The sequence below is a fragment of the Cololabis saira genome, chromosome 15 (genome assembly GCF_033807715.1).
Source record: "Cololabis saira isolate AMF1-May2022 chromosome 15, fColSai1.1, whole genome shotgun sequence".
NCBI lineage: Eukaryota > Metazoa > Chordata > Actinopteri > Beloniformes > Belonidae > Cololabis > Cololabis saira.
In genome coordinates this window covers 36237867-36256478 of record NC_084601.1, presented here as the reverse complement: position 1 = coordinate 36256478, position 18612 = coordinate 36237867, and the positions used below count along the sequence as shown (strand labels likewise).

Genomic DNA, 18612 nt, shown 5'->3' with positions numbered 1-18612 from the left:
AGCACTGATAGTGGCTCCTGATGAGGCTCTGAAGCCAGATCCCAAGTGCCCCTCTACCCAGTGTAGGGTTACTGATGGGCATATTTGTAAGGCTTATGAAACAGCGGCGCGCATCGGCCGGCTGGGGAACACCCTTTCTCATCTGCTACTGGCTCTCTCCACCTCCCTGCAGGATGCACAGGTGGATGATTCCACACGGGACTTGTGTGATGTGTCCCTACAGGCTTTTGCCTCCCAGACGAGGGAACTGGGGCGGCTGATGTCCACTCTGGTGCACACGCGCCGTCATGTCTGGCTGGCGCAGTCACCCCTGACGGAAACTGCTCGTAGGGTTCTTCGTCAGGCACCGGCAGAACCGGGGGAGCTGTTTGGGGCAACTGCCCTGGAAGCTCTGGACCGCACCGCCCTGGCCGATGAGACCAGGCAGCGACTGGTGCACCTTCACAGGAGGGCGCCCGCTTCCAGTACACCGAGGGGCCCTTCGTCCGCCCCTGGACGTCGCCCCCAGCCTCCTGCCCGCAGGAGCCAGCGCAGCTCCCAACGGCCCGTTGGACAGCCTGCCGGGGGGTTTCGCCCCCCTGTGCGCGGACCGCCCCAGCAGCGTTGGGGTGTTGGCCTCGACCATCGCCCCCCCGGCACGTCCAGAGGCCGGGGGAGACGGCGCTAGGGCCACGGGGCCGGTCGTCGGCTGCTTTTCCCGGCAGCAGCTCAGTCACTGGGCTGCCTGCTCGTCGGACCCCTGGGTAATTTCCACCTTAACCCTCGGGTACGTACTGCAGTTCCGACACCGGCCCCCTACCTCCGGCCGGGTCATGGTGACCGTCATCAGAGACCCGGCGAACATTCTGGCTCTGACTCAGGAGTTGTCCGTCCTGCTGGCCAAGGGCGCCATTGTGCCGGTAGACCCCCTGCAGCAGCCCCGGGGGTTCTACTCAACCTACTTTCTCGTCAGCAAGAAAGACGGCGGCCTTCGTCCCATCTTGGACCTGAGAGGCCTCAACGGGTACATGAAGGCCCTGCCCTTCCGGATGCTGACCACAGCAGATGTTCTGCGTGCGGTCGGTCAGGGGGAGTGGTTTACGACGGTAGATCTACAGGACGCTTACTTTCACGTGCCGATTGCGGCACGGCACCAGCGGTTCCTGAGGTTCGCCTATCAGGACCGCCATTACCAGTTCAGGGTGCTCCCGTTCGGGCTCTCCCTGTCCCCAAGAGTTTTCACCAGGTGCGTGGCGGCAGCCCTCGCTCCCCTGCAGGCACAGGGTATGAAGGTTCTGCCGTACCTGGACGACTGGCTGATATGCGCGCCGTCCCGAGAACAAGTGGTGGCAGACACGGCCCTCCTTTTGTCGCATGTGGCCAAACTAGGGCTCACAGTGAACAGAGGGAAGAGCTGTCTGGCTCCCTCCCAGCGAGTCGCCTACTTAGGATTGGTACTCGACTCGGTGACCATGAGGGCCTGTCTCTCACCGCGGCGTGTGAGCGACATCCTGCGGCTCCTCCCCCGATTCAGGAGGGGCAGACGGCTGCCTTACCTCCAGTTCCTGCAGCTTTTGGGCGTATTGACGGCCGCCTCGGCTGTTGTTCCTTTGGGCCTGCTGACGCTACGCCCCCTGCAGATGTGGCTGAACAGCCTTCGCCTGGATGCCGAAAGGCACAGGCACAGGCTGGTCAGGGTGTCGCGGGTGTGTGTCCATGCCCTGGCACCCTGGAAAGACGGGGCATTCCTGCTGGGGGGTGTGCCCTTGGGCACTATCCCCTCCTTCCGGGAGACTGTCACCGCAGATGCCTCCCTCTCGGGGTGGGGTGCTGTTTGGCGCAGCAGGCCTGCCCAAGGGCAGTGGTCTGCGCGGGACCGCACACACCACATCAATGTGCTGGAGCTCCGTGCTGTACACCGAGCACTCAAGCACTTTTTACCTCACCTATGGGGGAGGCACGTACTGGTCCGGTCGGACAATGTGTCCACTGTCTCCCAGATCAACCACCAGGGGGGCACCGGGTCTGCACAGCTGCTGCAGGTGTCCCGGGGCCTTCTGACGTGGGCCGCTCCTCGCCTCCTCAGCCTGTGGGCGATATACCTGCCAGGGGTCAGGAATCAGGTGGCAGACTTCCTGTCCCGACACAAGCCTCCCCCAGGAGAGTGGCGGCTTCATCCGGAGGTAGTGGGGATGATTTGGGTCCTCTTCGGCAGAGCGGTGGTGGACCTCTTCGCCTCGGGCGTCTCGGCTCACTGCCCCCTCTGGTTCTCCTGGACAGAGGAGACCAGTCCTCTGGGTCAGGATGCCCTAGGGCACGAGTGGCCCGACGGGCTCCTGTACGCGTTCCCCCCACTACCTTTAATCCTGCCGACGTTGCAGAGGGTCCTCCAGAGAGGTCACAGGCTCCTCTTGGTGGCCCCCTTCTGGCCGGGGAGACCGTGGTTCCCACTACTCCGGAGGCTCTGCTGCGGCACGCCATGGCGCCTACCCGACCGGAGGGACCTTCTGTCCCAGCTGGGGGGTCGGATTTGGCATCCCGACCCCCGTCGCCTTCAACTCTGGGTCTGGCCACTGCAGGGCCCGACCCGTTAGTGTCAAGCTGTACTGAGCCCGTCAGGGCTACCATCTTGAACGCTCGTGCGCCCTCCACCCGCCTCCAGTATGAGTGCAAGTGGAGGAGATTCTCTGCCTGGTGTGCGGACAGGGCAGAGGACCCTATGCTTTGCCCTGTGGCCACGATCCTGGAGTTCCTTCAGTCCCTTCTGGATGATGGCCGTGCTCAGTCCACCTTACGGGTGTACGTGGCGGCCATTTCATCACGACATGCCCTGGTCGAGAATGCCACCGTGGGGTGCCACCGGCTGGTTTCTCTCTTTCTTAGGGGGGCTCTGAGGCTGCGCCCCCCGAGGACCCCAAGGGCCCCGGTGTGGGACCTGTCTATGGTACTAGGTGCCCTCTCTTCTCCACCTTTTGAGCCCTTGGCCCAGGTGGACCTGAAGTGTCTCTCTATGAAGACGGCTTTTCTCCTCGCTATGACGTCAGCAAAGCGAGTCAGTGAGTTACATGCCCTGTCAGTCAGCGGGTACTGCCTGAGGTGGAACCCGGATGGCTCAGGGGTTACGTTGTGGCCGAACGTGGCGTTCCTGCCCAAGGTCCTGCCACGCGATCATGCTAATCGGCCTATCCAGCTTGCCCGGTTCGACCCCGAGCCTGCGGAGGGTGGGCCAAGCCCTTTGTGCCCCGTACGGGCCCTTACTGCTTATGTTGCTGCCACCGCGCCTGTGCGACGGTCGGAGCAGCTTTTTATCTGTCATGGTGGCCCTAACAGGGGGCGCGCTATTTCTAGACAGCGCCTGTCCCACTGGGTGGTGGACACCATCGAGCACGCCTACAGGGCCAGTGGCCGCCCCTTACCAGTGGGGGTGAGGTGCCACTCAACCAGAAGCGTCGCAGCTTCTTGGGCTTCCCTGAAGGGGGTGCCTCTGGAGGACATCTGCGCAGCAGCTTCGTGGACGTCGCCGGACACGTTCTCCAGGTTTTACCGGATCAATGTCGCCACTCCCCAACCATTGGGCGTGGTTCTACTCCCGGGTCCTTCTGCCCCTGATCAGTGAGGTATGTGACCGGGATTCTATGTGACATTGTTGGTATTCGTCATCCAGTGCTTACAGCACCGCCTGGCGGTCAGTAGGGACGAAATAGAACGAAAGTTACGCCTGTAACTACGGTTCTATGAGTCCCGGATGACCGCCAGGCCTGCCGGTCACTCCGAATCCTCGTGCTCTCGCGAGAAGATTCTAGGAGTCGATCCCATGATGACGCCGGAAGATATACCCTTCCGGGGGTCATGCAGGGGTCACGGGTGACGTGACATTGTTGGTATTGTACTCGACATGCGCATGCGCGAGGGGAGATATCCAGTGCTTACAGCACCGCCTGGCGGTCATCCGGGACTCATAGAACCGTAGTTACAGGCGTAACTTTCGTTTTATGCACCATCTGGAGACTTATAAACTACTTTCAAGCTTGCTTCTTTAGTTTCACTTTCAGTTCAGGCTGCATCCAACATGCTCGTAACCACATAGCACACATAACACAGACACCCAAACGCACCGCAGCAGCTTTCTCTAGATCAGGGGTTGGCAACCCAAAATGTTGAAAGAGCCATATTGGACCAAAAACACAAAAAACAAATATGTCTGGAGCTGCAAAAAATAAAAAGTCTCGTATCAGCCTTAGAATGAAGGCAACACATGCTGCATGTATTTATATTAGTTATAACTGGGGGGAGATTTTTCTTTCATTATGCACTTCGAGAAAAAAGTTGAAATGTCGAGAAAAAAGTCGAAATGTCGAGATTAATGTTGAAGTACAATCTCGAGAAAAAGTCAAAATGTCAAGAAAAAAGTCAAAATTTCGAGAAAAAAGTCGAAATGTCGAGATTAAAAAGGAAAGGAAAAAGGAAGAAAAAAAGAGAAAAGAGGAAAAAGAGGAAAAAAAAGAAAAAATGGAAAAAAAAGGTCAAATATTTTTTTAAGAGCTCCAGGGAGCCACCAGGGCGGCGCTAAAGAGCCGCAGGTTGCCGACCCCCGATCTAGATGATTTTAGTGCTGTAGCTATTAACAGTTGTTGATAACAAAAGCATATTTGTCACTGGAAAAACTTTTCCAGACTTTTCCCTGCCAGCGTACCTGAGTGAGGGCTGAACACTCGACATATTTGACGGCTTTCAGCTCTCGGGCGAGTTTCTCTCCGCTCTCGCAGGTCAGGGCTCGCTGCTTGTTCTTGGCCAGTTTCTCCAGAGTGTTGCTGTCGTCTCTCAGATCCACCTGAGTCCCGACCAGCAGGAAGGGAGTCCTGGGGCAGTGGTGGGAGATCTCTGGAACCCACTGGGAAGAGACCACATGCAGGTCAGAGCAGACACACGTTGGGACTAATGTTAACTTTTATCTAATTAACACCGTTAGAAAACCCAGCGTCATTTCATTTTGATTTAATTTTCCTCGGTACGTTTAGATTTTAGTTCACTGTTTTTTCAGTTCACCACCTGAAGATGTTATCCTCTGTATTGGGGTTTCTGAAAATCTTTACCTTGGAAAAACTAAATAGAATGAATGAATTAATGATTTTTTTTCGAACATGTATATATAAAAAGAAATAAAATAAATAAACAGTAACATCTTCATATGCACGTAGGTTCGAAAAAGGAGTAGGAAGAAGTTTACACTTTTTCCTAGTTCCTACCCCTTTATAACTATGAATTTACATTATTGCTATTATATTTACACAATATCCATATAAATATATACTATATAAATACTACGTAAACATGCCTATTACTACATAATTATCCATATAAGTATATAGAAAATATAAATATTACATAATTATATCAATATATAGAAAATACAATTATATACATCTATATAAATATACACTATATAAACAACATAAATATCCCTATAAATATATATATGCTACATACATAATATATAACATATATTACATAATTATAACTATCCCTCTCAACATATAATATATACTACATAAATATCCACATAAATATCTAAACATATCTTAAGCAAGTATAATATATAATTTTTCCCTATTTTATTTGATTCTCACACTCTTCGTTAACCCATTTCTTCTTCCATATACCTGTTTATGAATATTGTTTTGTATCTCTTTTTAAAACAGATTTATGTTAGAACTTTGTTTAATTTCCTGCTCCAAACTATTTTCCACAGAGTCTCCACAGTTCCATACGCACATGCTGCACATTGTTGTTCGTACTTTATGTTTTCTAAAATTTAGTTCTCCCCTTAGATTATAGAGATTATATTATAAAAAAAATAAAATAAAAAAAAAAAACACCTGAAAAACAATACAGCTATTTATACTTACTGTAACTGTTTGGTTTATAGAGTGGAGCCTCCCAGAAACTAAAGATATGCGCTCTGAAGAGAATGTGAGAATTTCTTTCAAAATAAAACATGCAGGCTCCTGCTTATATATTGACAATAGTTGATCCATGAAGGCTTTAGAAGAAATGTAAACCATTTATGTGGAGAGGTTGGTTTTAGATGTGAAAAAGCACATTTTATTCGACATGACTAATCCTTTTTGTTTTTCTTAAATCATTCCAGAAATGCCAACCCATCCAGAGAAACCCATCTTTAAACAAGCAGGAGAAAATGTTCATGTTGTAAAACAACTTAATCGTGGATTATGCACTACTTTTTCCATCAAAAGGAGCCACCTTAAACACACCTTTCAGCTTTTTTTTCGTGATTAACTTGTAGCTGAATATTTTGGGACAAAAAAAAAAAATAAAAAAAATGGACAAATCAAATTCAAGATCAGGGAAAACAACTGAAGACGACATTAGATTAAACACTATATTGCCAAAAGTATCCGCTCACCCATCCAAATAATCAGGAGTTCCAATCACTTCCATGGCCACAGGTGTATAAAATCAACTCCCTAGGCATGCAGACTGCTTTTACAACTATTTGTGAAAGAATGTGTCACTCTCAACTCATTGAATTCCAGCGTGGAACTGTGGTAGGAAGCCACTAGTGCAACAAATCCAGTCTTGAGATTTCCTTGCTAGACGTCAAAAAGCTAATTTTGTTCGACATGACTAATCGTTTTTTTTTTTTTTTTAAACAATTCCAGAAATTTCAACACATGCAGAGAAAACCCATCTTTAAATAAGCAGATTTCATAATTTTCCTCTGATCTTCAGGGCAGCTGAGCAGGGAGCACGAGGAAGTGCTCTCCTTCTGAAACATGGGACCAAACGCTGCGCCGATGACAGAGCAGAAGTGCAGGGAAGCTGAACCACGGCGCTTCCTCTCCCAGTAGGAACCAGAACTAATCAGTTACACTTAGAGGACAAACTGTGTATGAGCAGTTCCATAGAGATAAAAAGGTACCTGGGTCCTCATTTATAAAAGAGTGCGTAGGATTCATACTAAAAGTGTACGTCCGCTCAAAACCCGAAAATGGTGTGCGCACAAAAAAATCCTGATTTATAAAACCGTGTGCACGCACACCTGCACGCAATGTTCTCATTATAAATCATAGTCCAGTTGGAAGGTTGCGCAGGTGAATTCGCCTCATACCCCGCCCTCTACACGCCCACTTTCTACCATGAATGGTCAATACAAACTACTTGATGACTGTATTTGCATATGAATGAGCCTGCTGAGCATGCGCAGCGGCTTCCTGGAGCCTGTTTCTGCTGTGTGTCAGGATGAATGAGACGTGTCGAGCCACCGTGCCACTAAATTTCACGAGACCGAGATCGAGATGTTGTGGATGAGGTGGAGGACAGGAAAACTACACTATTTGGTGGTCACAGTAGTGGCATCACTAACAAAAAGAAAGCGAGTGAGTGGCAGCACGTCGTTGCTGCGCTAAACGCTGTGAGTGCCACAGACAGATCTGTGGCAGAAATAAAAAAGAAGTGGTGCGATCTGAAGGTGGAGGCCCAGAGGCCTCTAAAAGGGACACAGATTTTTTTTTTTTATATATATAATGAGCTTTAAGTGCGCGCGTGGTTTCACCTGTGCACGGCACTCATTTGTTCTGTCCTCATTTGTTCTGTCCTCAGTCACTCTACGGTTGGAAGCGGTGAGTGACGAGGAGGTTCCCGGCCCGGCTGCAGCAGCACCAGAGTCCTGACTGACGCTGTGCTTCACACACAGAGGGACACGATCAGCGCTATTATATTATGAGTCTGATATGTGATGACATTAAAAGTATGACATGAATCTGGCTTCATTTCGCCACCTCACCGTCTGCGTCGCCAGTTCCCCATATCTTCAAAATGTTCGTGTGCTAGGATCAAAGTTTGCGTAAAGATACGCACATTTTCCCGTTAAGTTTTTTTTTTTTTAAATCCCAACCTTTGCGTAAAAGATGGCGTGCGCATCTTTCAAGCTCTGTTTTGTCCGCACGCAAGCTTTATAAATGAGGCCCCTGTTCTCTAGCTATAACTGCAGCCGAATCAAATGTGAAGATGACTTATTTCAAAAAGTTCCAGTAAATCCCCAAATGAAAAAAAAAGAATAAAAAAAAACTAATTAGTATACAGAGACTTTAAACTTTCTTGAATTTTGGGTATTTTCCACATCAAGCCGTTCTCATTTGCAAAGTGAAACTGCTTAGTCAGTTTCGGTTGTTGTTTTTTCACTCAAACCTTTTCTCTGACGTTCTCGAAGGAGGAAGGCGATACGACAGAAAAGCAGACGAGGAAGACGTCGGTCTGAGGATAGCTGAGCGGTCGCAGTCTGTCGTAGTCCTCCTGACCTGCGCACGGACACACATTTTGAGTTACATAGAATCCAAAGCTGCAGCGGTTACAAACACATTTTTCTGTTGGATACATTTTTAAACTCTCGTGTGGCCCAGAACCAGATTTCATCCTTACCTGCAGTGTCAAACAGTCCCAGGGTGTACGGCTCCCCACCGATCATCACAGTCACGGCATAGTTGTCAAACACCTGCAGGTGACACGAGGGAAGGTGAGAGGAAACACAGGTTAGGAAATAAGGAGAGAGGAAGACGGCAAAGAAGGATGTGAAAATGCAAAAGTCATACGGTCGCAGACATTATTCAAAACAAAACAGGAAGTATACTTCACAGCTTGTAAGTACTTACACATTATTCACTGCAATTCAATTGCATGAAGCGTTTAACGTATATCCAAATAAAAAAAAAGGAAATCTAAATCTGAACAATGATCAACCACAGTGAACAGCATAGAAAACAGTCTGGCACCAACACTTCGTACTGGCAAAAAATTAAGTTTATAAATAGAGTTTATTCCAAACATAAAACAGATATTTTGTTTATCTAGAGCAGGGGTCGGCAACCCAAAATGTTGAAAGAGCCGTATTGGACCAAAAACACAAAAAACAAATATGTCTGGAGCCGCAAAAAATGAAGAGTCTTGTATAAGCCTTAGAATGAAGGCAACACATGCTGCATGTTTCTATATTAGTTACAACTGAGGGAAGAATTTTTTTTTCCATTATGCACTTTGAGAAAAAAGTCGAAATGTTGAAAAAAAAGTCGAAAAGTCAAGAAAAAAGTCAAAATTTCAAGAAAAAAGTTGAAATGTTGAAAAAAAAGTCGAAAAGTCAAGAAAAAAGTCAAAATTTCAAGAAAAAAGTTGAAATGTCAAGATTAATGTTGAAGTACAATCTTGAGAAAAAAGTCGAAATGTCGAGAAAAAAAGTCAAAATGTCGAGAAAAATGTCAAAATTTTGAGCAAAAAGTCGAAATGTCGAGATTAAAAAGGAAAGGAAAAAGGAAGAAAAAAAAGGGAAAAAAAAGGTCAAACATTTTTTTAAAAGCTCCAGGGAGCCACTAGGGCGGCGGTAAAGAGCCCTAGAGCCGCGGGTTGCTGACCCCTGATTAGGACCACAGAAGCAATAGTTTTCTTGGAACTTGAACCCCTTAAATTAATCTTCTGTGAAAGGATTCAGAATACCGTATTTTCGCGACCATAAGGCGCATTTTTTTTTTTTTTCCTCTTCTAAAATGTGCCGGGCGCCTTTTGAAACGGTGCGCCGTGTCTATTACCTGAATTACGGTAATGTGAGGCCGGCCACCATGTGAATGGTAAAAAGAGAAGGGGGCGGGTGAAGCCCCCGTGAGTTGCGACGTGAATGAGACCATCCACTGAGCTGTTTAAAGCGGAAACAGAAGATGAAGACTTTTAAGGATTTGCTTGATGTGTAAAGTGAAATAAAATACAATCAAACTAAGTTTTGCTCCCGCTCTATTTAAATAAGCACACTTGTGTGTGTGTTCTGCAGCGCGCGTGTGTTTTGCATGTCAGAACCGAGCATACACCTGCCGTGGGTTTGCGGGGTCCGATCGCCGCATCCCCGGGACAGATCCGGCTGATATCCCGCTGGTCGGTCCCCGGGAGCCCCTGCTATCAGTCAAGGTGCGCTCCTCCGGTCCCGGTCGGTCGGAACCGGTCACATTCCCCAGTTGAAGCCGCGGTGATGAGTGGAGCAGCGCCGCGCTGCTTACAGCCCGACTTCCTTGTTCCCAAAGCGGGGTCCAATTGACCTGGTTCCCACCCGCTTTGGGAGCAGAGATTTCAGGGGTCTGTCTCAGGTCAGATCAACTTCAACCTCCGAGATTTTTAGCGGAATCTGTCGGTTACAAACCCCGTTACCGGATCCCGACATGCGCGGGTGTGTTTCGCGCCGCGAACACACACATACTGGTTTATGTTGTGCTTGCCTGCCGCGCTGATGGACAGAAACGCTTGGTGATTTTTAAAAGAAAAACTTTGCATAAGACGTTTCCAGCCGGAGTCATTATAACAGCGAATGAAAAGGGGTGGCTGGAGACGGGATCCGCGCCGGGGAGAGACGGGATCCGCGCCGGGGAGAGACGGGCTCCGCGCCGGGGAGAGACGGGCTCCGCGCCGGGGAGAGACGGGCTCCGCGCCGGGGGAAAGACTGGGTCCGCGCCGGGGGAGAGACGGGCTCCGCGCCGGGGGAGAGACGGGCTCCGCGCCGGGGGAAAGACTGGGTCCGCGCCGGGGGAAAGACTGGGTCCGCGCCGGGGGAAAGACTGGGTCCGCGCCGGGGGAAAGACTGGGTCCGCGCCGGGGGAAAGACTGGGTCCGCGCCGGGGGAAAGACTGGGTCCGCGCCGGGGGAAAGACTGGGTCCGCGCCGGGGGAAAGACTGGGTCCGCGCCGGGGGAAAGACTGGGTCCGCGCCGGGGGAAAGACTGGGTCCGCGCCGGGGGAAAGACTGGGTCCGCGCCGGGGGAAAGACTGGGTCCGCGCCGGGGGAAAGACTGGGTCCGCGCCGGGGGAAAGACTGGGTCCGCGCCGGGGGAAAGACTGGGTCCGCGCCGGGGGAAAGACTGGGTCCGCGCCGGGGGAAAGACTGGGTCCGCGCCGGGGGAAAGACTGGGTCCGCGCCGGGGGAAAGACTGGGTCCGCGCCGGGGGAAAGACTGGGTCTGCGCGGTGGAGGATCCGCACAACGGGGTATGAAAAGTTTATTTACTGTTGTGCAGAAAGTGACTGACACCGAGGAAAGACGTTTCCAGCCGCAGTCATTATAAGGGCGAATGAAAAGGGGTAGCTGGATGAAGAGATGATGATCAAGTGGCTGAGACATGTCTGGAAATTCGGACTGGCGCAGCTGAACTAGCAGAGCTCTTTAATGCAGAAACAGAGGATGAGGACTTTGAATGGTTTGATTAATGTAAAAACTGAAATAAAGTACAATCAAACTAAGTTTTGCTCCTGTCCTATTTTTAAATAAGCACACCTGTGTGCTTGTGGGTCTGTTCTGCAGCGTGAGTGTGTTTTCGGCGCGCCTGTGTGCAGCTCCGCGTCTCCGTGTCTGTGACTGCGCCTTTTGGGTCGGTGCGCCGTATGTATGTTTTAAAACCAAAAATTACACACAAAACGGAGGGTGCGCCTTTTCACACAGTGCGCCTTATGGTCGTGAAAATACGGTAAGTCTTTTAAATTTGAGAACCAGATAAAAAAGTCCAAATGTCGAGATTAATGTTGAAGTACAATCTTGAGAAAAAAGTTGAAATGTAGAGAAAAAAGTTGAAATGTCGAGATTAAAAAAGGAAGGAAAGGAAAGAGAAAAAAAAAAAGGAAAAAAGGGAAAAAAAAGAAAAAAGAGAAAAAAAGAAAAAGAGAAGGAAAAAAAGGAAAAAAAGAAAAAAAAAAAAAAGGGAAAAAAAGGTCAAACATTTTTGAAAAAGCTCCAGGGCAGCGCTAAAGAGAGCTCTAGAGCCACGGGTTGCCGACCCCCAAACTAGAGTATTCTTACTTCCAAGTGCTTGGAAATGTTGCCCCTGGTTCTTCACTGATACATTTACAAGTAGCAGCTACACTTGGTGACCTTGGCATTTTTCGTTTGTTCAATTAGCTGTTGCACAAATACGGTTTCATAGGCTGGAGGCAGGTCTGCACCTGTTGACAGTTTCAGCTGCACCACCACCTTCCTAGTCTGGTAATCTTCATTTTACATCATCCTTTTAGTCAGACAGCGGTGCATTTAGGAACTTTCTGTTTGTAGGTCTCATTTGTCCCTTTAATTTCCATTTTCATGTGAAACAAATAGGGCGTCCTTAGTTCCCAGGAGTAGGTGTATAAAATGTGTTAATGACACTTGTCTACCGTCAGGTTTGCTTGTGTCATTTTTCTTTATAAAAAGGGGCACTTACTTACATGTATTCTGATTACTTTGTGTTTTATAACATGTAGGAAAAGTTGATCAATTACAGCAGCAACAGATTATCTTGACTCGCTGAATGAACTGGGTGCCGTTCAAAGATCTGAAAGTAGCCTACACTGCAAAAACTCAAAATCTTAACGAGAATATTTGTCTTATTTCTAGTTAAAATTTCTCATTTTTAGTCAAAAGAAATCTCATTACACTTAAAACAAGACTCATCACTGGAAAAAAAAACTACAGTTTTCACCTCTTTCAAGTAGATTTTCACTTGAAATAAGTAGAAAAATCTGCCACTGGAACAAGATTGTTTTGCTTGTAATGAGAAGATAATAAATCTAAATTTTTCTACTTATTTCAAGTGAAAATGTACTTGAAACCGGTGAAAATTGTCAAATAACAAGTTATTTTTCTGGTAATGACTCTTGTTTCAAGTGTAATGAGATTTCTTGACTAAAAAATAGACATTTTAACTAAAAATAAGACAAATATTCCTGGTAAGATTTTGAGTTTTTGCAGTGTGAGCTGATAAGAGTCAAACACAGTTTGACCTAAGTGTTTTGTTTTTTCTGCAGTGTAGGATGTGATCATGATTGACTTAGAGCAGTTGGGAGTGTTTTATTGACAGCAGTGTCTCCACGGAAACAGAAATAAACAACCACACCGCTGTTGAAACATGTGTACATTATTCCATTTCCTGTTAGACAGAAATAGGTGACTTGGAGGCTCCACCTTCAGTCAGCCAGGCATCATGTGATCTGGTATCATATCAAAAGTATTTAGAGCAGATCTAAATATCCCTGCCGCTGACCGACTGAAGGAAACAGTCAAAGGAAGCTAAATGTTCTCCGTAAACTAAGTTTTACAGGTGAGCAAACTCGCAGTGTCTCCGATTGCTCATGTCTCCTGTTTAATGACTCGCCTGCCTTCAGGCTGCCGTTGTTTGCAACAGCGAGCAGCTCAGTCCCAACACGCCTGCAAACCTCAGCTCTGTGCACATGCAGTCGCTGCCCCGACACGCAGGCAAAGCTGCAACACGCTGGTAGACACTCGCTTGCTTTTAATCAAGCTGCATTCACAGGCAGGTATGAAACATAAGCAGCTGGTTTACAGGAGACAAGTTTGTTTCACTGGTTTCCAGAAATTTTGAGCACTGAAAGCAGGCAGAAGATATTTTTTTAGCAGCACTTTGCTGGTTAACATGGACCAAGAAGAAGAAAAAAAAAAAAAAAGTTTCATAACCAGTATATTACGATGAGTATTAGGTCCAAACTAAGACAAAAAAAATGGAAATTACGTGAATAAAGTCATAATAATATGAGAATAAAGTTGTAAAATTACGAGAATAAAGTCATAATATTAGGAGAATAAAGTCGTAACATTACGAGAATAAAGTCGTAATATTAAATATATTATACATATATAAATATAACTTCACAAGATGCTCAATATTCCTAATTTTAAACACAGGGAGAAGATGCTCTTCCTGTTAGAGTTCTCATAAATTATATTCTCATAAATTACGACTTTATTCTGGTAATGTTACGACTTTATTCTGGTAATGTTACGACTTTATTCTTGTAATATTCAGACTTTATTCTTGCAACATTATGACTTTATTCTCGTAATTTCCATTTTTTTTTGTCTTAGTTTGGCCCTAATACACCGTCGTAGTATATACCTCTGTATTTCCAATAAATATTCACTTCTAGAATATTGGTACTATAGAGCAAAATGTTCTTTCTTCTCTGCCTAATGTCAACCAGTATTACCATCAACTTTAAATACAACTAAATTCCCATTAAAACCATTATTATTATTATTTTTAAAGTGTTTTTCGGTTATCAGAAAGCATAATGAGCCAGGAGACTGAGATTTAATTCCTGCCTGTTAAATGGATATCCAGGTTGTGTGAGGTATTTATGAGTGATTAGTAGTGAAAGCTCAGCAAATCAGGGATCAATTTTGTACTCAAATTCTCTAGCAGCTGCTCTGAATGAGGAAAGAGGAGGAGAACATTTTCATCTTGTAAAACAACTTAATCGTTGATACATTACTTTTTCCTTTAAAAGGAACCACCTTAAAGGATGGATTTTCACACAAATATTCACCTTATTTTGTTCGGGCAGAACGGCAAGCCCTTCTTTTCATGATTAACCTTTTGCTGAATATTTTGGGACCAAAGAAAGAAGGAGGGACAATTCAAATTCAAGATCAGGGAAAACACCTGAAGACCACATTAGATTAAACACTATATTTCCAAAAGTATCCGCTCACCCATCCAAACAATGGGAATCAGGAGTTCCAATCACTTCCTTGGCCACAGGTGTATAAAATCAACTCCCTAGGCATGCAGACTGCTTTTACAACTATTTGTGAGAGAATGTGTCGCTCTCAGCTCAGTGAATTCCAGCGTGGAACTGTGGTAGGAAGCCACCAGTGCAACAAATCCAGTCTTGAGATTTCTTGTCGCTCCTAAATATTCCGCAGTCAGCTGGATTATAAGTAGGGGTGGGCAAAAATATCGATATGGCAATATATCGCGATACTTTTCCAGCCGATTCAATATCGATATTCAAAATTTGAATATCGATTTTTTTAAATTTTTTTATCCCCGATCTTTTTCCCATTTTATCACCCAGTGCTCCTACCTAAGTGACAGTCCTGGGCATTGCCACTCTCTACCAACCCTGGGAGGGCCCTGCACTGAGCTCAGGTTTTATTTCACGTTTTATTTCATTTTATAATTTATTTTTTATAATAACACAATTGCCTGTCCTTAAAAAATGAAAAATAATGGACAGAGGTTTATTTATTTATGGATTTATATCTGTACTGACTGATCACTGTGCCTGTCCTTGGTTTTAGTACCCATCTTTCTTGTGTTTATTATCATTTGCCACATAATTAAAGCAACCTCATACTAAATTTAATGTTAATTTCATATGATGTAAATAATATGAAAAACATATCCAAATATGTTGTAACTTTAGCTTGTATAGTTATAATAAAACATTGTTTTGACTCAGTTTGTCCCATGAATTGTCACTATAATCTGATGAACGTGCAACTCAGATTTTAAGATCCATCACTATCATCTGATGTACATATATACAACTTGGATTTTAAGATGTGTAATGCATTTTTAAGTTTTTCGGTGAACTATGTAGAATATAATAATCGGGATATCGCATAATCGGGATATTGCAATGTGTATCGTATCGTGGCTCAAGTATCGTGATGCGTATCGTATCGTGAGGTCCTTCCCAATACCGACCCCTAATTATAAGGCCGCGTTCAGACTGCCAGCCAATATCCGATTTTTAGCCCATCCAGATTGAAACTGGATGACTCTTTTGAAGTCTGAACAGTCCCAAACCGCATGAGATCCGATTTTTGCAAAGCAGATCGAAACCACCTCCGGGAGGTAGTTTCATATCGCATTCATATCTCATTTGGGCAGATGCGTGTCAGTCTGAACAGCTCCAAACACTCAGATCGGATATGACTGTCCCAGACGCTCCAAACCACCCGCCCATTTCCAGTTGTGGAGCTACTCATCCTTTCGCTGAGAGCATGTACAATCTCTGATGTCACGTCAAAAACTATTATTTGTAGTTTAAGTGTTGCAAATTCACATTACAAATCATGTTTTAATAGCAGAAAAAAGACGGCATTTCCATGTACGGTGCGGGTCCCCGTGTACCCTACGCCGTAGGCTCTGCGTCGGTGTAACGCGGAACCATAAATCCGCCTTCAGTCGCGCTGTGAGCCTGAACCTGCAGCCCGTCAGCTCATCAGGAGGAGAGGTTACAGAGCGGGGCTGCCAGTTGTTCATTGCTGGTTCGTTTTGTTAACTCTGAGCTTTGTTGGTTGGTTTGTTAGTTTGCTGATGGTTTTGTTCTGAACACTTTTCTCTGTTTCTCATTTTGCTGGGACGTCGGGTCCCTCCACCGAGACACAACTTTTGCGGTATGCGTTCATTGTTATGTCTAAAAATGATGCGCAGTGCCGACCCAATCAGAAACGGTACAGATATTTTGGGATTTTTTTATATATAAAAAAAAATACATGACTTCACACAATACATGCGCTGGGTGACGCCTCCGCTCCGACGTCGTTGCTACGGCAACCCGTCAGATCAGTCAATGATGTGGCCCAGTCTGAACAGAGCCAGATGCGATTTGGACACTTGCTAAAAACAGTGTGGACAGTCAGCCCTGAAAATCGGATATGAGAAGGAATCAGATATGAATCAGATTTGCCTGCAGTCTGAACGCGGCCTAAGAGCATGGAAGTGTTTGGGAACGACAGCAACTCAGCCACAAAGTGGTCGGCTACTTAAACTGACAAGGGCAAGGTTGGCGGAGGCTGAGGCGCATAGTGCGAACAGTTCGCCAACTTTCTGCAGAGTCAATCGCTACAGACCTCCAGACTTCATGTGGCCTTCAGATTAGCTCAAGAACAGCAGAGATGGAATCAGTTTCCAGCTGCATCCAAGCCACACATCACTAAATACAAAGATGCAGTGGTGAATGTAGTGACTGGAGTGACGAATCACGCTTCTCCATCTGGCAGTCTGATGGACAGGTCTGGGTTTGGTACTGGTCTGACTGCATTGTGCCAAGTGTACAGTTTGGTGAAGGGGGGATTATGGTGTGGGCTTGTTTTTCAGGAGCTGGGCTTGACCCCTTAGTTCCAGTGAAAGGAAACTCTGAATGCATCAGCGTACCAAGACATTTTGGACAACTCCATGCTCCCAACCTTGTAAGAACAGTTTGGGGCTGGCCCTCCCTCTTCCAACATGACTGCACAAATCCAGGTCCATAAAGACATGGATGACTGGCCTCAGAGTCCTGACCTCAACCCCATGAACACCCTGGGATGAATCAGAGCGGAGACTGAGAGCCTTCTCGTTCAACATCAGTGCAACGTCACAATCGCACTTCTGGAAGAAGTGCATTTATTTATAAACACACTTCTAAACCTTGTAGAACAGCCTCCCCAGAAGAGTTGAAGCTGTTATAGCTACAAAGGGTGGACAGATGTCATATTGAACCCTATGGATTAGGAATGGGACGTACCTTAAATTCATACAGTGTAGATAACAATAAGAAGTGGGCCCAACTGAGAAACAGTAAGTGACTACGTTTACATGCAGTCAAAATTTGGGTTATTGCTAATATTCCGGTTACTGAAACATTCGGAATATTCCGTTTACATGCGTGAGCAAACAGGGTTATCCCTGTATACATGGTAATTAATCATTTGGGATGTCTGGATCAAACCAGCGACGCGCGGAGAACATCATGACGCAATTCCCGTCATTTCCGCTTCTTCTTCCTGTATCCAAATTCAAAACAAATGCTGCTTCGCGCAACTTTTCGCGCACCTTCTTGTAAATCTCGCTATCCCGGTACTTTCTACAGTCTACAAATGCCAAAATGTTCATATCCTTCATTACATTTATGAAGTGATTAGTCTCCTCCTGGTCTTGTGTTTCTCCGTGTTTATAAGAAATTCCTGGACTCAAAAGACCAGGATTCCTTGTGAACAGAACATGTGCAGAAAACAGATTCATGTTCCGTTTGATGGGGATATTCCGTTTGGCGTTTACATGACCGAATATTCAAGTTTTAAAAGGAGTAACCCAGGGGTCATATTCTGGTTTTTAAAAACCCAAATATGAGTAAATTCTGGTTATTCAAAGGGGTTATTGGTGTTTACATGGCCGTGCAAAACCGGGTTATTGCTAATATTCGGGTTTTAAAAGGGTTGTGGACTGCATGTAAACGCAGTCAGTGTAATAATTGGTGGACATGCATCACTGATCGTCATGGAGTTCAATCTTTTTGGTTCCTGCACACTCAGTCTGCGATTTTATCTGGTTACACCTGGCAGTTGAATACTTTAATTTATCTATATATAGTGCGTCTTAATGAGCCAACATCTTATAACATTCTTTACCTTTTTTAATCAATACTGCTGTAAAAAGCGAAAAAAAGAATCCTCCTATGCATCATCATTAAGCAAACAAACTGGGATTTGGGTTTATTGTAATCCACAGTATTTTACACCCATTGATCCATAAAATACTCAATGTAGCAAGGACTTGAGGGAACAGAATATTTTCCTTTTTGCCTCCTGTTACACTTTGAGAGCTAGTAACAGTGGCAAAAAAACATGAGATGAGCTCTGTGTGTGTAAGGGAGAGTTTCCATCACAGAAGGAAAATGATTCTCAGTATTTCACAGGGACCAAAAAGAGGTAACACTGTGATACAGTCTGTTGGTATTTCAGGTTCAGGCTTGTCTCCTTTCAAACCCTCTTTTAGTATTTTCCAAGGAGGTACAGGGGAATGACAAAAATAGCCTGCTTTTTAGTTATTTTT

General features: G+C 45.9%; 1 protein-coding gene across 2 annotated transcripts in view; it reads right to left on the bottom strand.

Annotated features, from left to right (window-relative positions):
* LOC133460732 (cell division control protein 42 homolog) overlaps nt 1-18612 on the bottom strand; it is a 40113-nt gene that overhangs the window by 10070 nt on the left and 11431 nt on the right. For both annotated transcript variants that reach the window (XM_061741471.1, XM_061741470.1), the window contains exons 3-5: nt 8419-8491; nt 8188-8297; nt 4673-4870 (exon numbers count right to left, since the gene is read on the bottom strand). In XM_061741471.1, the coding sequence (XP_061597455.1) occupies nt 4673-4870; nt 8188-8297; nt 8419-8491 (381 nt within the window). The remainder of the gene's footprint in view (nt 1-4672; nt 4871-8187; nt 8298-8418; nt 8492-18612) is intronic.